Here is a 25,104-nt window from a genome sequence, read left to right as displayed (position 1 = left end):
TTGTGTTATATACAGTAAAATGTATTCGTATTGAAAATATTCTTTTTTGTGTGCTGTGAAAGCTTTTCTCTCAATGTTCTCTGAGAAAAATAAGGTGCAGAAGAGGTCAGCTAAAGTGAACATACTGTAATTCTGAGGGAGTAGATAAACAATCTTGAGGGATTGTTTATCAATTTCATTTAACATATGGTCTCCTGATGGCTTCAAAATCAGCAATGTGAATGATCGAGGACTTCATAATACTTCATTAAGGTATTTGTTTCTTTCATATATAATCAGTTTAGCTATTTTAGAGTTGATGGTCTCCATTAGCTATAATCTTGAAGGTATGTGATTTGTGCATTTTTATGAAGCTATAGCGATTGGATATGAGTATGAGAGAGTAATCTCTTCGTCCGTAGCTAATTCATGTCTCACGCAATTGTAGAAGCAATTAGCGAGCCTGGCATAATATGTGGTAATTGTTCATGTGCTTATTTTTGTAACATTGTGGTTTGTGGAGGCGAGGAGTTGGAAGGCCAGATTAAGTCTCTTATTGTATTATCTCTGTTTACTTTTGCGATTCACAATGCATTATGTCACATTTCCTCTTTTGGCGACAGCTTAATTGAAATGTTTTGCAGCTTAAGCGGAATCTCTCTCTCTCTCTCTCTCTCTCTCTCTCTCTCTCTCTCTCTCTCTCTCTCTCTCTCTCTCTCTCTATCTCTCTTTCTCTCTCTCTCTCTCTCTCTCTCTCTCTCTCTCTCTCTCTCTCTCTCTCTCTCTCTCCATGATTCGCGTTCTTGGTTTGAAAAATGCTTCTGATTCATGTTGGACATGTCATGTGCTTACTCTATAAGGAAATTTCTCATTATATATATATATATATATATATATATATATATATATATATATATATATATATATATATATATATAGTAAGAACAAGTTTTGTGAGGTGATTTATAGTGTATTGCTTTTAATGTTATCTGAATCGATGATAATGGATGAAGTAGCTATTGTATCATATCCTTTTGTAGTAACTGATGGTCGTAGTAGTAGTAGTAGTAGTAGTAGTAGTAGTAGTAGTAGTAGTAGTGGCTTTAAATAGCCATTCTTAATCTGTAATTGATAGTGATTCTGAAAAGAAAAGGCAATTTGTTTATTACTTGTAAACATGTAACAATCGTAAAGATTGTATTTGTTTATTTGTTGCTATGGATAGTATATTCTTAGTTGTAGTTATGAATATTTTATTTTGTGCTGAGGAGATCGGGTTGTGATAGCTATCCGCTGGAATATATTGTATTGCTTTACTGTTGGATACATGGTTAATGATGCGATCATAAATGTTGTGATATTTTTTGTGTTGATGTGAACTGCGTTTGTTGTGATAACTTTCATGTCGGAGATGTGATGATATTCAGTGTTGTAGACTTTGGCTCTGGTAATGATTCATATACAATTTATATTCCAACTAGTAGATGGCTCCTTTGTGTTGTAGATGTAGAACGTTTGTTGGAGTTGTAGGTGAAAGACATGCAATGATGGGTTATAGATAAGTATTGGAGTCATGGTTATAGATTTTGTTATTCAATATGGTGCAGACACTGACATGTTGTTGGTGCTGGAGTTGTTAAAGTTGAGTTGTTGTAGCTGTCGAATTTTTCTAGTGTTGTAGTTCTTAAGGCTGAGTTGATGTTGTATTAATAGAAGATATATCGCTGTTGTAGTAGTGAGGGTAGAATACAGTGTCGATGAAATTGTAGTTTGTATTACCAATAAGGGGAAGAAGGTCTTGTACTGTGCCTTACAGACGTTTTCAAATAGTCTTGGTGATAACAGTGATGTTGTTAATGGTGAATGGTGTTAATGGTGAATGGTGTTAATGGTGGATGGTGTTAATGGTGGATGTTGTTAATGGTGGATGGTGTTAATGGTGGATGTTGTTAATGGTGGATGGTGTTAATGGTGGATGGTGTTAATGCTACTGCAATTCATGGTGGTGTTAATTGTAATGATGGTGATAATGATGATGGTGTGTGCTCCATGGTGACGGTGGTGATGATAATGGTACTGATGGTGAGGTGGATAATAGTGATAGCCGCGAGGAAAGACGAGAAAGAGAGATGACAGTGAGAGGATAATGTTAGTGGCATCGAAACCCTTTGACAGTGATACGAAATGAGTGAATGGCAGTGAACAGTGAGACCCGTGGCTGAGAAACGCCACCGGTGTAGTGAAATAGTGGAAAAATAGGGGAGGAAAAATGGGGTGAGGTTTGGTGACTTGTGGCAACCCTCTGGCTTAGAGCAGGGTTGCCAGTGGCGGTGCTGGTAGTGCTGGCGATGACACACACACACACACACACACACACACACACACCTCGCCCTCCCTCTTCTTTCTCCCCCATCTTTCTTCCTTGTACCTCCATTCCTCCCTCATTCTCTGTTCACTCCATCATCCCCAGGAGGGTGGAGTCGGGTTGGAGGTGTTGAGGGAGTCTCCAACGTTTTGTGGGAGTTTCCTGCAAGTTGAGGGACACAAAGTCGGATGATTCCCGTCTTGGGCTTCAGAAGATGTGAAGATGCGGGAGTTCTTCCTCCCTCTCCCTCCATCAGTCTCCCTCTTTCTCCCTGCCTGGCTCCCTCCTACCCTGTCTGGCCTCGACGCTTGGCTGCACGCGAGCACCGCACTGTTGATGCTGCTGCTTCTGCTGTTCCTGCTGCTGCTGCTGCTGTTCCTGCCGCTGCTTCATCTCCTGCTCGGTGAATTCAGCTTTAGTTCTCAGTCCACAGGGGGTTCGGCTGAAACGCAGGCTCGTCTGAAGCCACGGATTCGCATTGGAACAGCTTCAGTGATTCAGACCAGACTTGTTTCGCTGAAGCAATGGATTCATAAGGAACTGCTTCATCATCCAGACGAATATTTCAGACAAGACTAACTCACATTACACTATCTCACATCTGCATATGGAGTCTCTCTCTCTCTCTCTCTCTCTCTCTCTCTCTCTCTCTCTCTCTCTCTCTCTCTCTCTCTCTCCCTCTCTCTTCTTTTTACTATGCAATATATATATTTTTTTCTCCTCCCCTCCCCACCAACTGTGCCAGTCATCCTAAATCGCGCAGCTGCTGCAGCGGTCGACATGCCAGGGGAGAGAGAGAGAGAGAGAGAGAGAGAGAGAGTACTTACTTTGCAATTATGAATTCTTACGACGGGCTACGAAGAATGAGTCGTGTGAAATGTGCGTTGTCGAGTGTTATGTGCGAGATGGAGTGTGTGTGTGTGTGTGTGTGTGTGGACCGAATGTCAGGGGTGAGTCAGGAAGGAATGACATCAACTTGGGCTAGGGAGGGGAACTTGATAGCCATCTATAGAGCTGGCTCAACTGCGCCGCTGTCACTAACCCTCCCTATCCGACACCCAAAAGGCAGTTAGACCCTCTCTGGTCGATGGCTGCCTGACACCCACTACGTAGAGCAGAGAGAGAGAGAGAGAGAGAGAGAGAGAGAGAGAGAGAGAGAGAGAGAGAGAGAATTCAATGAAAATCTTCGTCGCCACCGTAATATCCAATCTTTCAGATTTCCTCTCGAACACGTACGTACCTTAAGCAATAAACATGAATGACAACACAGTCATGCTTGATAATAACCGCTCGACTTTTCATCAGCGACTAAAAGAATATATATGAAAAAAAAAAAAAGAATCCACCTGGCAACTTATACCAGCTGAGTAAAACGTTTTCCACAAGTCACACATCAGAAGCATACAAACGTTTTAGACCGTTGGCCAATCAGCTGATTGACAGCCATCGTATCTCTCTCTCTCTCTCTCTCTCTCTCTCTCTCTCTCTCTCTGCTCTCTCTCTCTCTCTCTCTCTCTCTCTCTCTCTCTCTCTCTCTCTCTCTCTCTCTCTCTTTCTTCATTACTTTTTGTTTGATTTTTCATAAGGATCTGCATGATTCTCCTCCTTTACCTTGTGTCCAGCAAAGGAGATCCAGGTGAATGAAGTGCCAAAGCGATTCACAACTTGAGTCACAACTTTGAGATATAAAATAAAACAAGAATTTGTAGTCTGTTTGAGTTGAGAAGATAAGGAACAACAAGAAACATTGTGTTTGTACAACCCATCATGATGTAGATTGAACAAAGACAATGAGAGGAAATTTCTTGATTGGCATTCCCTCTTTTCTCTCTTTTTCCTCTCTCAAAAATATCAATCAACTTCGAAATCGAACTTAATAAGATCTTTTGTTAAAAAAGCTTTCAAGAATTACACAATAAATCTCTTGTTGTAACAACTTTGAAGAAGATTCACAGGAAATCTTTTGATATTTTTTCTTATTCATTTGGGATGCAGAAGTGATTATCTGTCTATCTATCTATGTATCTGTCTATCTATCTATATATCTAGCCATCTGTGTGTGTGTGTGTGTGTGTGTGTGTGTGTGTTGTGTGTGTGTGTGTGTGTGTGTTTCTGTGTGTGTGTGTGTGTGTGTGTACAGCAGCACAATTGCTTTTCTTTCTGCAGTAGATATTTAGGATCTTAACATTCACAAGAGGAGGAAGGACGATTACATAGCTTAAACCATCTTTATGTCGAAAGCATCAGCCAAGTTATAGGTTAAGCAGACAACCTATACATTATTACTGTAGTCACAAACCCTAATTACCATCTACAAGTTTTTTTGGTGCCTTATTTCCAAAGCCAATTTACCGCCGGTAGCTCCTGTAATCAAATGAACTCCATATATCTTGGTATAATTGACGCTTATACCATACTCTGCGTCCGTCTATGGCTGTTTTAAAGGTGTTATCTTGTGGTACAATAGTGGTTAGAAAGGTTAAACACCATTTAACTCTCTTGGGACTTCCCTTATACAAGGGAGGAATCGTCTTCAGTCTGTGTGGGGTATTGGTAAACTGTCCCCCGCTAATATTGAGGTGAATGGGTGTAATAATGGGGTGAATGGGTATAATAGGGGTGAATGGGAGGTAAGGAATATCCCGTAATATGTATGTACATGGGATGTTGGTGGTTGGCTGGCTTCTGGTGGCGTTTAAAACTACACAGGAGACTGGGAGAGAGGATGGGAGTTGAGTGGTACATTAGATGTCGCAGGGTTTGGTGTCGTGCATGTGTACGTCATGTATTACATGATGGGTTAAAGATGTGTTTGTATAGGAGTTCGAAGTGGGGTTCAAGAAGTGTTTATATAGGTCTTACAAATTGGGTTCAAGATATGTTTATACAGGGCTTACAAGTCGGGTTCAAAATATGTTTATGTTGGTTTTATAAGTTGGGTTTAAGATGTTTATATAGATCTTACAAGTTGGGTTCAAGATATGCTTACATGGGTCTTACAAGTTGAGTTCAAGCTGTGTTTATATAGGTGTTGGGTAAAAGATTTTCTTATATAGAACTATTTGAGATGCACATAGCGATGTTTTAATCATATTTTTGGACAGAAAGCAGAACTAGATGATGTATATAACATCAACCATATTCAATGGTTTTAATAATATATCCTGACTACAAGCAAAAAATGACTTGCACTTCATGAAGAAAAGATAGGTTTCTGTTATGTTATACCTTAAAACTACGAAAGTTGTTCATTCTGTACAAATTGGAATACCTGTGCAAGGAGTACCAAAGATATGTGGGTCTGGAATTGAAATGCAAGGGAGAGAGGATGAGGTAAAGGTATCAGTAACATGAGAGAAGTTGCGAGAAGAGATTCTGGCTGGAAACAAGTGAGGTATATACTGATCTTCAAACTCGGAAAAGATTCAGGAGTGAGAACATGGAGGTAATTTGAACGTCAGACATGGTCTTAGAAGGTGGTTGATGAAGTATATTACTTTGCACTGGATTCTGTTAACAAGGGAATGGCAGGTATTAAGATGTTATCGTCCCACTGTAAGAACAGCTTTACGTGTGTGGAACAACTTCGCCCCCAACAAGGAAGCCAAGTTGCTCCGCTCACGTTCTTACGAGGTGACTGAAGGAGTTAAGGACGAAAGCAAAGCAAGAGGGCGAGATGTTGAAGAAGTTATTCGACGGGTGTTTGAAAGAAATAATTGACTGATTTTTGAAAGAATTATTCGACATATTTGTCAAAGGATTGAGCTTAAAAGAAACTGTGGCTTGTGTTTACGTTAGAGAATGTTGATGTGGGTAGAAAGCGAGTCTATTGCCTTTTCTAAGGTAACATATGGTCGATGCTTTCGATGAATTTTGTGGTACCAAACTAACATTTATTGAGGATACGGTGGGTTTGAGGTTAGAAATGAGAGATGTGAGTGTGGGACATAGATGGAAGGGAGGAATGCAATAATTACCCAACATGTTGATAGTAAGGGCTTAGATATGTGAGTACATACGTGAAGGTTGGGTAGGGGCTAAGATAATGTGAATGCACAAGGGATGTTTCGGGTATACGTTAAGCCATGTTAATGCACAGGGGATGTTGATGGTATTAGTTAAACCATGTGAATCCACAGGTGATGTTGAAAGGTTACTTTTGGTAATGTACATGCATTGGGGATGCTGAAAGTGTGCATTTAGTCATGTGAATGCACAAGGGATGGTGTTGTTCTGGTCCCTGGTAATGTGAATGCACATGGCATTGAAGCTGAACACACGTGTATGTGACGTTCCAGTAGATTTGCAGTAGCGACGACATACAATTAGATTTCCTGTTCAGTCCGTCAAGTCAAATAGAGTCAAATGTCACAACATTACAAGATCTTATCTTACTTTTGATCTCCTTCGATTGTTGTCCCACCTTCTTGGAGGTAAACAAGTATAGTTTTGTCTGCACTAATATATCTCAAGTTCCTGGGATGTAATGATTATAAGTGTGATGTTGATTTGCAATGATTGCAAAAAAAGAATAATTCGTGTATCAATTCTCGACAGTCAACCTCTGGTTTTTCCAATATAATTCATTACAATCGCATTCTTGTGTCACTGTAGTATTTGCATTGTTAGTGTCCTTGTTAAGGTTTTCTTCTTCAACTTAGAGAAGTCTTCAGTGTGTTTATGTCTCTAATGTTAATGCAGGCTAAGTAATGTATTTTAGAATTACATTCAAACTCTCAATCTAGAACTTCAAGTGTATCAAGGAATTGTAGAGTCAGTTATGGGTTTACGGATATACAAAGGATGTGATATGAGGCGGGGAAAAAAGTGTAGTTTATTAAGGTAATTAGTCAAGAGCGAGGAATGCGTGGTGGTGATTTGAGTCCACTTGCCACCGTTGGGGGTGGTTGAAGATGAGGCATGCGACGTGATGTGAGTGTGGCTGTGCGGTTGAAGTGTGTGTGTGTGTGGCATGAGGTGAGTGTTGTGGTGAGACACACACATGTGACACGACCTGATTCTAGTGAGGGTTTGCTGCAGGAAATACACTGTATCATTTGTGATAATGAAACCACGTTAACTCCAGTGGCCTTGATCGCATGTGCCTCATTACGGGAGACTGATATCGACTGTGATGCGCCTTTAGCTTTGCAACTATTAGCTAGAGGGAGTAGTTGATGGCTTCCGCTGTTCTCCTAGTTTTGGTAAACCATTTTCCTCCAGGTGTTTGGTCAATGTTGGATTTGTCTGGTATTATAAGATAAATGAACTGGTTTCCCTACCTATCTGTCCTCAGTGTGTTTGTGTGTGTGTGTGTGTCTAAGCACATCATCCCATCTCACGCACTGGGACAGACGCCGAGGGACAATCCCAAGTGTACAAACTACACCTTTGCTTCGGGATGATATAGATACAAAATACTGCACTGATCAAGTTGATGAGGGACATTTGTGGATATGTAATACGTGGGAAGGCTCACGAGGAAAGGTTGGAAATACAATTACCAGGCAATTTTTTTTCGGGTCTGGGTTTTCCTAGAAAGGTTTACATGGAGGGTCCGAGTCGAAATGATATCATGCAATAGTGGCTACATACGTTCACTTAAGCCATGATGACCATGAGATTGTCTCTGCTGAATGTATCCATGATGTTGTTAGAGTAAACGATGTTGCTCCTTCAGTAATGACTGACGGTAGTTACGTCCCTGAGACGTAGGTAATTTTATGACCCTCTAGCAGCTTTCGAGTGAGTGGATTACCTCCCTTATGCTCAGGATACATAGGTAGTACAGCATCGAGAAAATGGATACACTAGGTTTACAGTGGCGCTCTGTATCGGACTGACGTTCCGATCTGAAGATACAGCAGCTTACAGACAGACGCCACCTTACTAAACCCAGATATAACCACTCGCTAACACTGAATGTTTTCCGATCCTTTTTTCCCCTTCCGACCTCACGGTAGCAGCAGACGACGTGAACAATGTTCTCGGGCAACGCAGCCAGAAGCGTTCAAGTTTCCGTCAACTCACAGACCAATTTCTAACAAAAGGAAAATGGTTTGTGTGTCCCTGTGCTACCCCGAAGCTCACCACGGGGCCCAGACAATGGCTAATAGCCTTCTCTTCCCTTTAACAAGTGGCCGAAGACATCATTAACTCTTCAGCTCTTGAAAAGAAGCATCATAAACAAGATTTAAGGAAATAATTGAGAGTATGAAAGTGTGTTAAGCGGATTTGTAGATTATTCGTAGAGAGTCGAAGGGCACGGCGACCTTCCTTGGTTCGTACGGATGACAACGCCTCGTATTTGTTAGGTCCTCGTAACCCTTATTTCTCTTATACTTTTTTTTATATTCTCGTCCCAATGCTGTCATTGTGTTTGATGAAGTTCTCCTTATGCCCCGCCTGTTCATTTAAGGACGATTCTTATTTGGGGAGTCGAAGACGTTATTTATGATGCCAAATCATTGGAAATGCGGTCGCCACTGCTCCTGGAGGTGAGGTTAGTGGTCCCCTCTTGAGAAAAGCTCACATCAGGTGGGAAGGAATTCTTAGCCTGGCTTATTTCCGAGTCACACAGACCCGTTCGTCCGCGGCCAACCCTTACCTGAGCCGGGCCCAGAGTTGCCACGATCGCAGGCCAAGACGGATCATGGCATTGTTCCCAGGTACTATCCATTTCCCTGTGTGAGCGCCACGGTGTATTGTACTGTCTTCCTCACTGCCGGGTGTATCGTCCATGTTTTGGCGTCGTGGCCAATGAAATATCGACGTGGAAAACAATCTTGGTGGGAGGTAAGAACTATCGACCGCGTTGGTAACAGTGGAGCTGCCAAGGCCTACCAAGCTTACCATATGCCTCCTGGCATGAGGTGGTCCCTCCCTCCCTCCCTCCCCCTGGCATGAGGTGGTCCCTCCCTCCCTCCCTCCACCCTGGCATGAGGTGGTCACTCCCTCCCTCCCTCACCCTGGCATGAGGTGGTCCCTCCCTCCCTCCCTCCACCCTGGCATGAGGTGGTCCCTCCCTCCCTCCCCCTGGCATGAGGTGGTCCCTCCCTCCCTCCCTCCACCCTGGCATGAGGTGGTCCCTCCCTCCCTCCCCCTGGCATGAGGTGGTCCCTCCCTCCCTCCCTCCACCCTGGCATGAGGTGGTCCCTCCCTCCCTCCCCCTGGCATGAGGTGATCCCTGCCTACCCCTTGGCATAAGGTGGTCCCTCCCTCCCTCACCCTGGCATGAGGTGGTCCCTCCCTCCCTCCCTCACCCTGGCATGAGGTGGTCCCTGCCTCCCTCACCCTGGCATGAGATGGTCCCTCCCTCCCTCACCCTGGCATGAGGTGGTCCCGCCCCTGGGGCAGCAGGACCTGTATCACTCGTCCAACAAAGACGCCAGGGTTGGCATTCCCTGTGGTGCAGGTGGCGTCCCCCTGGTGAACGGGGCATTACGGGGGAAAGTTTACCCCTTGAGCACGACGACTTAACCCCTTGAGTACGAAGGCCTAACCCTTTGCGCACGACGACTTATCATGCATCCTACTGAACGGGTTAAGTTGTCGTACTCAAAAAGTAAAGTCGTCGTAATGATGAGGTGGATTCATCGCACCCAAGTGTTTCAGTCGTCGTGGGAAAGATGTTCAGTCGTCGTATTAAAGGGTTTCAGTCGTTGTAGTAAACGGGTTAAGTCGTCGCCGTGAAGGGGTTAGGATGACGGTGAGCATGAGGTATGGGAGGCACACATTCCATTCTCCCTTTGGTCAACACCACGTTCCGTGTCAGAGTCAGGTGTATTCCCTGCTGCAGGTGTCGTAGTCTTCAGAAACCAGGATGAAGAGTTATAGAATGAAAGGGTGAAAAATATATAACAATTTCTATACCGTCAATTTGAGGAGTTTTACACAGGAACACTTATGATCACTAGACGCACGATTATGAGAGAGGAACGAGGCATTATGAGCACAGATCGCTCAGGTTTTACCTTTAGGTTCGCTTTGTGTACCTGGGTGGTGGTAGCGATGGTGGTAGGGTGGTGCGGGCTGTGCTGGTGATGGTTGTAGGGGTGTGGTGGGGATCGTGGATGATGTATGGGTGGAGGTGGTGGTGTTGGTGTGGGATGGTGGTAGGGCAGTGGTAATGGGGAGGATGTTGAGGTGGTGGTTCAACTGGAATGGTGGTGGTGATAGTTATGATGGCGGTGGTGGTGTTGGTGATGGAGGTAGTGGTGGGCTCTTGTCTTCCCTCTGACCACAAACCTTATTACAAAGAACAGCCTCAGAATATCATTTTTTTCCCCTCCTCTTCCTCCTCAGCTTCCGTACGGATCCATTGTATCGCCTCTCATCTGATGCAGTCCAACCTCTGTATTACCACCCATCTTTTCGCATCGTACAATCACCCTTGGGGTAATCAGAACAGGTCTCCTCTCCCATTTCGCTTCTCTGTCGTACACATACATGTAGAGTGTCTTAAGAAAGAGAACGGAGGAGAGACGTTCACGGTAACCCCAGCGTGGCTGCTGCTCGGGAGAACCTCCCCGTGTGGGCCGATGATAAAGGGAGGCGGTCTGAACCTCTATTTTTGTGACAGGAACACAATAGGGAGCAGGTCAGCTGAGGGCCCCGATCGCTTCCCTCAGAATGATAATCCTCTTTTCATCTGTCCTTAACTCCCTCGGTGGCATGTTCCCCTGACTCCTTAACCTCTAAAACCCCTGTAAATGGACTTGGTGGAGACGTCCCGTGTTTATGGTTGACAATATAACTAGAGCAGATGGGATGGTTGGGAGGAGGAGGTGCGGGTTGGGCTTCGTCAAACCTTGATTCATTACTGCTACGTTGTCCCTCCCGCGGGTATGGGGAGGTGGTGTTGTTACCCAGTGGCGTACTTAAAGTCTTAGCGGTGGTCCCCTTTTATCGGGAAGGCGTCGAGATTAAAGCCTGTAGGAGGTCTTCGGCTCGTTGGCGGAGGGGCCCTGTTAACGCACATAAACCATGTGTCTCCGTCCACTTGCCGGACTCACTTAAACCACTCCCTCCCTGGGTTTATCTTCCGGTGGCCTTTTGTCGCGCGTGATGGAGACGGAGCGCCTGGCCATTAGCGTCGCATCAATGGCCCGGACGCTCAAGGTGTTGTAATGGTCGCGTTCTTGTAAGACGAGATTTGGGAGGCGGTGAAGTCGAAGGGATAATTTGTCATTGCGGATGTAGCTTGTAAACATTTCTTTTTTACGCGTTTCTGGTCAAAAGTGGATTATTATATAGGGGTGTAAGGGAAGGTTAAGGTTGGCATTTATTGTATGGTACGGTATAGGATGGTCTGTAATTGTACGGTAAGTGATGATTGGTTATTGGGTCGTAGGCTGGGGAAAAGGGAAATTTATTGGCCCTGATGGTAGAGAGGAGGACGTGGCTGGTTCGTAATGATGGTTCCTTCAATTTGAGGTCATGAAATGTTGTGGTTTCTGAGTGAGATGACAGTGCGTGTGATAAGGGGTTGTTTTAGGTCCGCTCTGAGATATAGGTGATAAACGGAGGATACCGAAGATCATTTGACCAGTCCATCTTATGAGGATGTTATCATTTCGTCATGGCAGATAATGCTATCACTGGTAATGATAAGGGAGGAGATGGTATCACAGGTAAACGTTCAGAGCGAAGATGGCATGGTTTGTGATGGCGCTGTTCCGTTTCACGTCTAATGTGTGTTATGATAGACTGAGGTATGGTGACCGTGTGGAGGATGGATGATCCCCCCCCCCTCTCATTGTATGGAAGGCTACGTAGTGATAATAGATATACTGATACAGTAATAATACCCTTGTTAATGGTGGCTGTTATATCATTTATTTTTTATTTTTTTTTTTTGGTTACGAAGCGTAAAGGAATTGTCGAGGTGATTATGAACAAGGATGATAGTGCTTGTGGTGGTGTCTGATGGCGCGTATACGATGTGTTGAGGAGTTTGAAGTCACTCTGTACCTCAAAGGATGATGTCATGACCACAATGCGTGGTTAGGAAGTCAAAGGATAATGTCGCTAAGTGACATAAGCACCCTTGTGTATATTAAAGACAAGGAGGACATAAGTATAGTGTAGCAAGGTTTTATGTGAAGTTTTCAAGTGAATGATAGAGGGACGTACAGACTCCATGATAAGAGGTGGCCTGGACTCTTGTTTAACAAAGGGAGGATGTAATGAATACACTCAAGGGAGGGAAGGTTTGGGTATAGTTCGTGCTATAGAAAGCTCTCTGGCTGACTTTACTGTGTCCAAGATGGAGGCGTGTGTGAGTCAGTTGGGAAGGCCGTCTTACGTTTTTGTTGTGGGCTTCAAATGGTAAATAACCCACGGGAAGGCAAGAAAGTGTTACCCACACGGATGGTCTTGTTTGTGTGTGTGTGTGTGTGTGTGTGTGTGTGTGTGTGTGTGTGTGTGTGTGTGTAATTACTATCTGTGTGTTACGGGGAGAGTTTTAAACTCGTGTTACCCCGTCTCCTAACCTTGTATATATGTAACATGTCTTTACTCCTATTAGTATGTGTGTGTGTGTGTGTGTGTGTGTGTGTGTGTGTGTGTGTTGTGTGTGTAACGCTTCAGCAGCGTTACACAGTGAACGGCCTCAAGTCAACGGTCTAAGTTACCAAACTTAAATTGGCTCAGTTATGTGATTATTAATGCAAATTACAGAGGGTGAGCAACGCTTGGTATGGTAAGAATTGTCTTAAGGGAAACATGTGTGTCTCGCTAGGATTACTGCCCTCTTGTATGCTGAGGCTGCTAATTGGCTGGATTACTGTCCTCTTGTATGCAGTTGAATTTAGTAATTGGTAGGATTACTGTCCTATTGTATATGACAAGGATTTATTAATGGTAGGGTTACTGTCCTCTTGTTTACTGTAATGTCTAATAATCTGTAATAGAAAAAAAGTAATTTATCAGGGAATAGGCGTCAGTTACTGTTGTTTCATTGTGAAAAGATATGTATCCAGGTGGAAACGTTTATTAGGTTGTGAATGTTTGTTAAACTTGGTATGTTGGACAAGCTAAGAATGTTGAGAATGTTTACCAAGCTTGGAATTTTTCTTAGGCTGTGAAAGCTTATTAAGCTTGGAATGTTTATTAAACTGGGAACGTTTTATCAAGCTGGGGATGCCTGTTGAGCTGTACAGTTCTTTCAAGCTTGGATTGTTTACTAAGCTGGGGATGTATATAGAGCTGGGCTGTTGTTACGTGAATGTTCACATATATATGAATATACGCATATCAAGTTGGTGACCACTCACTTGTATACACACACACACACACACACACACACACACACACACACACACACAGAGCCATGATCGTAAGGCACGTACGTAAGTCCCATGGATCCATGAGGGCAACATGGGTACCCATCGCCATGTACTCAATTTCCGGACCCCATCTTTCATCCTGTCTCCAGGTTCTTTACCGGTGATATCCGGTTAACGACGCCGCTTAATCTCGTCTGGCCCGGCCAGGTATGATGGAGACAATCGACTTTATCACGTCCTGATAAAACCTCATGAGGTGGCATCAGTTTAATTTCCCTATTATTCACGCGAGGGAAAATCGTGTGACATGTTCTTGGTGGGTTCCTTTACCTCTTTCCGTGGGTGTCTGTGGTAGTAGCTGGTTTACTACGGAATTTCAGATTTCAGAAGTTCATTCTCCAGCTGTAACCGTAAACTCTTAAGTCTGTTTTAGTCTTTAATGTTCTCATCTTCGTTGCTGGAAATGTAATTTCAAATTTGAGATTAACTTAAGATTCTTTCGCCTGGAATCTTTCGTGGTTTTCCTCTTTGCATTAGGGTCAACGAACGTTTCTTAGCTTTAGTTCAGCCACAGACAAAGGTTTGAAATTCCTCTAATAGTTTCATCCATTGGGTTAGTTCTAGATATTGGCAGTTACAAGATATATCCAATTCGGGGTTAATGTGGGCCCTTAGCACTAGCCTAGTGTGTGAAGTTCAAAGATTCCTTAAGGTTTGGGAGCCCAGTGTCAGCTTAGGCTAATGTTCTCTGTATAGACCTTTACAGTTAGTGGTGTCCACTCTCGGCTCTGCTGTGTCTATGTTTGGGCAGAAAAGTTAATCATGTTGCTGGGAGAAGTTTATCATGTAACCATTGGATCGCTTTCTTGTTGGGGTGAGTCTTGTGGTCTTTGACACAAGTTGTTGTTGGTAACATGTTGAAGTCTAAACATTAGAAGGGAAAAAATATGTGGATACTGGTATCATAGCTCCGTCTGCTGTCTATACTTAGATGATTCTATAAGTGACAAAGAAGGAGAAATATGAATACTGGATAGGAAGTATATCTTTGCACTCTGATATATGGATTGGAAAAAAAATTACGCTCTCAAAATTGATATTTGTTATCATCGTGAGAGAGAGAGAGAGAGAGAGAGAGAGAGAGAGAGAGAGAGAGAGAGAGCAGACCTCACCTCTCCGAACTTGTCTCTGTCACCTCTCTCATGATCCCTTTTAATAATGTCATGTAAAGTGACCTTCCTTAAAAACTGAATAAATGATGAATATTTACTCGACACAAATGTGCCGAAGCTTCTTACATTTCAGAGTCAGAACAAACACACTAGGTGAAAGTAAAGGCCATATGGTATTACCTATAATTATCGAGGAAGGAATAACCCATTATTACTAGTATTATTGAAAATTTATTGCCTTCGTCCGCTAAGGGAATACACACACACACACACACACACACATACACACACACACACACACACACACACACACACACACATATATATATATATATATATATATATATATATATATATATATATATAGAGAGAGAGAGAGAGAGAGAGAGAGAGACGAAAATCTTTCGTGATTGTTGATTGAAGGGAAAGCGTCTGGGAGTGCAGAAAACGTGAAGAGGTTTGTTGGAGGATCCTTGGCAGTGACGCATGGACAAGGAGGAAGCTTAGCAAGGGGAAGGAAAATAAGAAGGATAATAACTCCTAAGATTCATCCCAAGTTCCCTATCGTCCACCTAACGCATATCACCACCAAACATTTTCTAAATCTATCGTTACTGCACACTTGCTGTGCCTCAGTGTCACAAGGAAAACGAGGTATAACTCAAAATTTTGATGGATGTCATTTGAATAGATATCCTGTCCATGTAATTTATTTTCAGTGTGGCTTCTTATGTTCTACGCGGGAACAGTAAATTATAAAACATTATTCTCGTTTTCTGTTGGACCAGAGGTATAATGTACGCTTATGTGACAAATTTCCTGTACAGTGTATAATTTCAGAGGTCATTAACTAGTCTACAATTGGCGGGAACAGAAAGTCTGTCTATAATTATGTTATAAACATAATTTTCTAATTACCATATACTATGGGTCTTCATAGTGTTTACTGACATTTTTTCATGGGTTTTCTGTTCCCTATATAATTTCTGAAGTTCCTTTTTTCATTAGTGACGATTTATTGTTATTGTTACCCCTCTCCCTCAGAGTTACGCCCGTTTTCTTTGCTATTTGCATTGATCCTACCTTACTCTTTGTGTCACTCTCTATGTAAATTATATATGTATATATATATATATATATATATATATATATATATATCTTTTAAATCTAGTTACCACTCTTTGGTTCGTATATTCAGTACTTTCATCTATATTTTAAACCTATTTTTTTCTAGATTTGCCACTTTTTGTGTATTATTTTATCATTTGTATAATTCCATATCTTCTTAAAGTTGTGTTGCAGGTTCCTTTCTGTTTCAGACACTACTCATTTTTGTATTTATTTTAGTCATCTTTCTTGGATAACCATAAAGTAACTTCACTCTTTTTTCTTTGTATATATATATATATATATATATATATGAAGCAGAATACTCGAGGAATTGATCGGGAATTAGGAAAAGAAAAACAGACAAATCATAACAAAGGTTTTACCCCATAGGCTGGCCACACAGTGTTGCCACAAACTCACCAGAAGACAACCATTGCGTCGATATAGGAAAACTCTATATATTTACCACACATTTAGAAGGTTTTTGACCCTAACATTGCCTTTAGCGTATATCATAACTGTTTTATAGATACATGAATATATGAATAAGCCTCTGAGTGAAGAGGTGAGTGTATTTTTTGTCATTACATCAGGATATATCTTTCTTGTGATTTCTGGCATTGGCCTCCACTACTATGGGTAATCCTCTTCACATTTCCAATCTAAACTTTTGGCCAATCGCTCACCAATCACTCCCCTATACTGTTGACGGAGGGGTGAGGGGCTGCATGTTGTGCTCCTCTCCCCTCCACTGCATTTGAGGCTCCGCCCACTGGTGTAATCTCCCCTCTCTCTCTCTCTCTTTCTTTCTCCCTCTCTTTCTCCCTCCCCCTCTCTCTCTCTCTCTCTCTCTCTCTCTCTGTCTCTCTCTCTCTCTCTCTCTCTCTCTCTCTCTCTCTCTCTCTCTCTCTCTCTCTCTCTCTCTCTTTATAGATCTATTTGTGTGTGTGTGTGTGTGTGTGTGTGTGTGTGTGTGTGTGTCTGTGTGTGAGTACAGTGTGTGAGTAGTGTGTGAACGAACATCTTGTCTTTTACGTCATCATTTAAAAGACATGTGACGTAATTGTTGAGATGACGTCACATCAGTCCTAATACCTGATTAGTGGAGACATGGGCCAATAAAGGGGAACTCCTAGCCAAACATTTGCCCATCTGTAGGGCCAATCAAGACGGTAATATATTCAAAGTGACCAATCAGGTGTATTGGGTAGTACAAATTAACCAGTCTCACACGCCGATTGATCCACAGCGACCAATTACATATAAGTAATGCGGTTGAGTATAAGTGATTAATGTCACACTCCAGTGATTTATTATGATGCCTAACCTCAGATTAAAGATGAGGAACTCATAGATCGTAACCCATATACATATTGATTCTAATGATATATATATATATATATATATATATATATATATATATATATATATATATATATATATATATATATATTCCTATGTTGGAAAGGATCACAATTTTGCGCGTGATCAAGTATATTCTTATGAGTCCACGAGTCCACGGGGAAAATAAAACACGATAAGTTCCCAAGTGCACTTTTGTGTAATAATCACATCATCAGGGGAGATACAAGAAAGAAATATGATATATATATATATATATATATATATATATATATATATATATATATATATATATATATATATATATATGTATACATATGTGAGTGTGTGTATAGAGAGAGAGAGAGAGAGAGAGAGAGAGAGAGAGAGAGGTTTCTATCACGTTGGTAATACTATGTGAAGCTGTCAACCTTACTGTTGTCTCCAGTAATCAATAAGTCTCGTTTTCTTTGACCTTTCAGATGCTAATGGACATTTCGGTGCGACTCGTTGTCTGCCAGTGGACGACTGTCACGCGCACGTGCAGGTAAGACTGAGATGCTGTCGTGTTCAGAGGTGGTGACATGCTGGGTACGTGTGTGTGTGTGTGTGTGTGTGTGTGTGTGTTCGTTTGCTTGTGTCTCTGTGTCTCGTAGGACGGCAGTGTTGATGCTAAAGTTTGGAAAATCCAGAGGAGGGGAAAAAAAGATTTGCAACACTGGTGGTTTATGGTAGAGAGAGAGAGAGAGAGAGAGAGAGAGAGAGAGAGAGAGAGAGAGAGAGAGAGAGAGAGAGAGATAATCCCCCAGGAAGCCCCGTGTTGAGGCTGATGGAGGTGAGGCCCGTAAGTCAACTGGGGAAAATGGCCCACCGAGATCAAGGTTCATCAGGGTCTTGTCTCGCTCTGACGGGAGGAGGAGGAGGAGGAGGGTAGAGGGAGACAAATCTGGGAGGAGGAGGAGGAGGAGGAGGAGGAGGAGAGAAATCCTGCGTAGGGAGATTTGTTTCTTGATGGGTGACGTAAGAGGTGACGGGATGGAGAGAGAGAGAGAGAGAGAGAGAGAGAGAGAGAGAGAGAGAGAGAGAGAGAGAGGTTATGGATGGAAACTAGATTGGGATAGGGGGCCATGCGGGAGGTCCTCTTTTGAGAGAGGAATGTTAGAGGGAAAGAGGAAGGGAATGTTGGAGGGAGGGAGGGAGGGACGGAGGGAGGGAGGGAGGGAGGGAGGGAGCTGTGTCAGGATGAAGGATGTGAATGTCTTGCCAGGATGTTGTGGCCCTGGGGAAGATGTGTGTGTATAGGGACGTGATTATAATGAGCAGGACTTGGGGTGTGTGCGTATATGTGTGTGTGCGCGTGTGTGTGTGTGTGTGTGTGTGTGTGTGTGTGTGTAAATCTTAGTATGTATATATTTGTATATATATATATATGTATTATGGTACTTATACCTAACTGTGCATAAGTATGTGTGACTGAAATTCGTAGAACTTACATATGACAGTTACTCTGATGAGATATATATATATATATTTCTTTCTTTTCTTTTAAACTATTCGCCATTTCCCGCGTTAGCGAGGTAGCGCTAAGAACAGAGGACTGGGCCTTTTTTGGAATATCCTCAACTGGCCCCCTCTGTTCCTTCTTTTGGAAAAAAAAAAAAAAAAAAAAAAAAAAAAAAACGAGAGGGGAGGATTTCCAGCCCCCCGCTCCCTCCCCTTTTAGTCGCCTTCTACGACACGCAGGGAATACGTGGGAAGTATTCTTAATCCCCTATCCCCAGGGATAATACATACATATATATATATATATATATATATATATATATATATATATATAGAGAGAGAGAGAGAGAGAGAGAGAGAGAGAAATATGTTATATAGGAGAATAGAGACGTATTCATGAACACTAACATACCACCACGACCCCTACAACCACTTCCACCACCACTACCACCACCACCACCACCACTACCACCACCACCTTTACCACTACCACCACCTCTACCACCATCACCACTACCACCACCTCTACCACCACCACCACCACTACCACCACCACTACCACCCGTGGCCAGCTATCCCAGACGTGCCTCTTGCACACAGCCAGGGATTCTCTCCATTGCTAAGCAGAGACGTGGAGAGGCGAGGAGAGATCCTCAGGAGCACAAAGGGAGGGAGAGAGAGAGAGAGAGAGAGAGAGAGAGAGAGAGAATCATCACGGCCATTATGCCAATGTTAATCCCAGCTGACTCGCACTGTTGACGGATTTTCGCTTTATGGAGTCTTGGGATTTCACGCCCCCCCTCCCTCTCTCCCTCCCTCCCTCCCCCTCCTCCCCCCTCCATCCCCAAATCATCCCCCTCCGTCCCGGCACCCCCCCCCCCCCAGGGTGATAAAGGACCGACCTGGCCAGAATGAGTTGGGAAAAGAAATTTTTAGATGTTTTCTCCCGCTAACGTTTTGACGTTTTCTTTAAAAAAAAAATCTTTTTTTTTTCTTTTTTAGTAAAACGTTTTATTATATTATACATATTGTCATTTATTACTAAATTGGTTATAGGTAGTACAGGGAGTTGATGAGTCCTTATCAAAAAAAATTTTCTTCCTGATGTCTTTTAGAGAGAGAGAGAGAGAGAGAGAGAGAGAGAGAGAGAGAGAAGAGCCGCACGTGATCCGCTGATTCAACAAATCTATGGAAGGTATCTACGTCAGCTCTGTTTATGGTGTCTCTCTCCCTCATCTCTTGATCTCTCCAGCGTTTACAGTGAGAGACACAAGCTTATCATCCTCCAGATTTATGCTAAAGCTTGACACACACACACACACACACACACACACACACACACACACACACACACGGTGTTATTCACTGTATGGCGTCAGGTTAGAGAATCTGATATTAACAATGGTAGCTAAGACAAAGTACGAACCATAGATTAGTTTGATAAGGGATGATAAAGTGAATTTGAAGTACTATTGTAGACTTTAGTGGAGAGAAATAGGTATAGACAACAGGTACCTAGTAGACAGAGATGTGTAGCTGGTCTATTTCATATATATATTTCCACCAAGTAGTTGCACGGGCGTTCCAGCTGAACCGAAGGAAACGTGGAGTTGGTTAGATATCATACATGTGGCACTTATTCTATCTCCACCCACATGAAGTCAACTTTCTGTCCATAATTGATCATTCAATGTTTGCTGGTCACTGTGATGTCTGATTTGTTTGCCCCATCCTCAGAATTTGACGTCAGTGTAAACAAGACAACTTTGAGCCATCTCATATGTAAACAAAAAGAGAAAAGAAATATTTTCGTTTTTTCGCATTTTTTCTACTTTACATATTGTGGTAGATTTTGTCTTTTGACGGTTAGGTAAGTTGTTAGGAGGCAATTTTCTGGAGGATATTGACATACTATATGTAATCTGTTTGATCACCTTCCTGTTGGTTCTCGAGGCATTCCTTTTATTCTAACCCTTTTGTTGGTGCTTAGCGGTTGTTGAAGATGATGGGGTTGTGATGAATAGGGAGGTAAGGGATGAAGGAATGTAATGGGTGCTGATTGAGGGGGATGAGGAGATAAGGAAAGGTTAAGGGAATAAAGGTTTTGAAAGGTGAGGGAGATGGTTTGGAAGGAAAATGAGGGAGTATTGAACTTGTGAGATGCGTGGGAAAGGACAGAAAGATTGAAGAGAATGCTGGGGACAAACTTACTGAATATAGATTAGAAGAATATCTAAGGCAGAACATTGGAAGATATTTACCTATTGTCTGAATGTCTTTTTTTTCAGTCTATTATCTTCTCAGAGTTAAAGCATCTATTTCGAAGGGGTCTATACGTCTGTGTGTAACTCATATTTAGTAAAGGCAGTCTAATAATGTTAAGATCTGACGAAAGTTCACAAAACAGGAATGAAAAACAGTGAAATGTGTTGGACACTGGAGCGGGACTCAGGAAAGACCAGGAGCTTAATTAAGTCTATCTTTCATACGAAGAAGCCTCAAGCTTTCCGTTAAAGCTGCAGTATAACTTCACCTAAATCTGCACAAGTCCTTAAACCTAGTTAAATCTCACGGACCATCCCACTCCAGCTTTATATGCAGAATCACTGAACCCCAGCTAAACTTCAAGAACCACTCAACCTCAGGTAAACTAAAGAACCACTTAACCCCAGCTAAGCTTAAAGAATTGTTCATCCTCACCTAAACCTTAAGAACCACTCAGCCTCAGCTAAACTTAAAAACTACTCAACTTCAGCTGAACCTGAAGAACTACACACCTCTACCTGAGCCCTAAGAACCCCTCATCCCCAGCTAAACCTGAAGAACCATTCAACCCCAAGTAAACATTGAGAACCACTCACGCGTCCAATGACCTAACCCCGTTCAACCTACCAGATCCACACTCCAACCTCATAAGGCACCTACTTCAACCTGGCTTTACCAAACCTCACGAAGCCTCCACCTCTGCCCGAAGCCTCAAGGATCCAGTGAAGAGGAAAAAGAATATATAACAGTCTTGCTGACCACTAGTCTGGCGTTCACTGTGGCCGCAGCGCCATCGCCTTTAACTCCACTGTTGTGTCTTGAGAACTTCTCAAAGACCTCAGGTCTCTATTGTCTGGCCAGACGACAAAAGAGAACTCCTTTCTTTGGCTACCTTTTCTTGGCTGTTTCCTTGACCGCTGAGGCGTTCCCAAGAACTCCCCTCCCCTCCGACTGAATTATATATATATATATATATATATATATATATATATATATATATATATATATATATATATATATATATATATACACACACACACACACGTGTGTGTGTGTGTGTGTGTGTGTGTGTGTGTGTGTGTGTGTGTAAGGCTGCATACCTTCACCTAACCAATCGGAGGACACGTATGACGTCATCCAAAGGGGGGGGGGGGTACAGCAAACATCTATGACGTCATTCTTGTAAATGATGAATTTCGTTTTCACTCAGCCTCAGTCTGTGGGATTGCCTGACGTCACTCATGTAAACACTGAAAGTCAGGTCAGTCATCACTGGACCAATAAGAATTTTAGTCTGAGGTCGTCACAGTAAAATCTCTAACGTTATTGGTCTCCAGTTGGCCAATCACCAAGCTTTGTCTGGGGATTCCAGACGTCGCCAGTCACTTGTCTTCAGTTGTAGGACTTCTGGGTAAAATGGATTATCATTACAGGATATATTTGGATGTCTCTCTATTGCCTTAACGTGAGGTCACTGACCTTAAAGTCCACCTGTACTGCACTGTATTCTTATCCACCTTTATACATAAGCATGTGGAATGATAATGTTGATAATGAGAAGGATAATGCTATTAATGATAATAATAGTGATAACAATGATACTGCCTCTACTTCTACTACTACTACTACCACTAATAATGATAGTGATAATGATAATACTATTACTTCTTCCACTACTACTACTGCAACTACTAATGATAATGATAATATTAATGATGATAATAATAAACATTTTAATGAATTATTTGCAACCAAAGGTGGAAAATATAAATGAGATAATACATATCACATTAAGCGATGAGCTTACGAGGAATGACTGGAGAGGGTAGGAAGATAGACAGTATGTATACACACACTGAGGTATAGAGGCTGATGACCAATCTATTGGGTGTTGATGAATGTTTACAATGGTTAGGCTTTGACTCGTCTTGAACGAACTCGTATGGGCTCGTTATAGTTGTGGTGGTGAACAGCACCTTGGGGACGAGGGGTCTCATGTAATAGGAGGTAATGGTGGCGAGATGGTGCAGTAGCTTCTTTTCCAATCGTTGAATGAGGTCGAGGTGATGTTTGGAGAGAGTCGGGAGGATTTGTGTGTGGTGAGCCTCTTAATAGGTCGTGTGGGAGGGACCGACGTACCATTTTCCATGTCTCTTCTTAGTATCCTCTGTTGTGTGGTGGATCGGGAGTACGACCAGGCGAGGAAGCAAAAAGGTGAGTTACAGGGCGAATGAAAGTTGTGGTCACGAGGCGCAGGGTAGTGCAGATGGCGTGAGGTTGGAGGGTCTGATGATGGTCCTGACATGTTCCTTCTAGCTTAGTTTATCATTCCAAGTGACAACGAGAAGCTTGCTGGACTGAGCTGCCTGGAGGCCCTGGTGGGACAGTAAGGGTTGAGGGTGGGAGGATAGAGGTCAGGACGCACGACTAATGAGTACGACATCGTTCTGTGTGTGGTTGGCAGTACTGCTGTTGGTGCTGATCTAGACCTAGAGGATGTTATAAGGGAGTTTGGAGGGAGGGATTGTGGGAGTAAGCTGCTTTTAATGGTCGTACAAATGCCAGAGTCATCGACGTGAGTGTACGTGTGTGTGTGTGTGTGTGTGTGTGTGTGTGTGTTCTGCATATAAGCAGTGCGCACTCTGTGCAGATGTGGTCTGTGAGTGGCGGAGGGAACGCAATCCAGCTCCTGCCTTAGCCGCACACAAGATGTTTATTGTATCAAACTAGTATTATTCCTGTCAAGCCCCATTAGGGGCAGAACATAAGGAGTTACAGCCCATTCTTCTTATTCTTTCGGTGTAATTCATATCGCCTTTGAGGCTTTGGCACAAAACGAGACGAAATGGGACAAAAAATTCGTGAAGGAAACGTAACTAGGTCATGTTTTGTTGCGAACCGAAATGTTTCATTAAATGTTTTTCGAATCCTTTTCCCACATCTTATTTTCTGTTGGTTTTGCTTCCGTTTTCTCTCGATTAAGGCACCCTTGAGGTTTGTTGATTGTTCTTCAATGTTTTTTTTTTTTTTTGTGTGTGTGTGTGTGTGTGTGTGTGTGTGTGTGTGTGTGTGTGTGTGTTTGTGTGTGTGTGCGTGTGTTTCCAAGTTAAGATTTCGGAACACGTCATTTTCCTGTCATTAAGGAAACTGGTAATCCACTTCTCGTATATCTATCATATCAAGGAAGTTATCAAACATTATGTTTCTCCATAATATCACACAGATCATAGATCACTCCTCATTTCCTGTTTTCTTATAAAGCCTTCTTTATCAACCATTATCATTATTATTATTATTATTATTATTATTATTACTATTATTATTATTATTATTATTATTTTCATTATTATTATTATCATTATTATTTGCACTGTGTTACTTCATAGCTGGCTTTATCAACTTTTTCTTTTGAAGATAAGCAACAACTGATAATTATAAAGATTCCCATAAATATCTCTTCTGAGATGCACAAACAGGATTCTTAAAGTTCACGTGAAAATTTTACGAAGTTCAGAGAGAGTTGTTGAGGAAGCGGTCATACCCTGTGGCCATGTTTTGTTCCAATAATATTTCCAAACGATTTTTTGTTTCGTATCTATTGTCATTCTCTCATTGTTTACCATCTTTTCATTATTCTCTTATCTTATTAATGATGTGGGAGGATTTTGCGATGATCATTTTTATCTGTTAAGAGGATGCTGAAGCGTGAAATTGATTTTTATGAAGATTTTTACATGAAGAAGCTGCTATTTGTGCGTAGTTGGCCTGAAGTGAACCTTGTTCACCTTCAGAGATGTCAATAATTCGTGGAAAAGATGGCTCGTCGGTGTCCAGGCTGCTTGGTCAATATTTTCGAATCATCGTCCATCTCTGGGGTCACGTTGAGGGAGGCTCGGGGGTCAGGATCTAAGGGGGTGCAGACCCTGAGTTGGGGGTTACGTAAAATTGGTTATTTAGATTTTTTTCTCTTTACCCAAACACTCTCCCAACACTTCAGACCCAAACTCCTGTTTTTTTTTCTTCTTCTTCTTAATTTGCCTCTTAAACATCGTATCCTATAGACGTTATGAGACTGTCATCA

The 25,104-nt window shown here is 42.3% G+C and overlaps 1 protein-coding gene across 2 annotated transcripts in view; it reads left to right on the top strand.

Moving 5' to 3' along the window:
- LOC139756712 (uncharacterized) overlaps positions 1 to 25,104 on the top strand; it is an 83,118-nt gene that overhangs the window by 13,324 nt on the left and 44,690 nt on the right. For both annotated transcript variants that reach the window (XM_071676396.1, XM_071676395.1), the window contains exon 2: positions 17,738 to 17,802. In XM_071676396.1, the coding sequence (XP_071532497.1) occupies positions 17,738 to 17,802 (65 nt within the window). The remainder of the gene's footprint in view (positions 1 to 17,737; positions 17,803 to 25,104) is intronic.

This window comes from Panulirus ornatus, chromosome 23, assembly GCF_036320965.1.
Source record: "Panulirus ornatus isolate Po-2019 chromosome 23, ASM3632096v1, whole genome shotgun sequence".
Lineage (NCBI taxonomy): Eukaryota > Metazoa > Arthropoda > Malacostraca > Decapoda > Palinuridae > Panulirus > Panulirus ornatus.
Note: the sequence above shows the minus strand (reverse complement) of the source record. Positions and strands in the feature narration are given on the sequence as shown.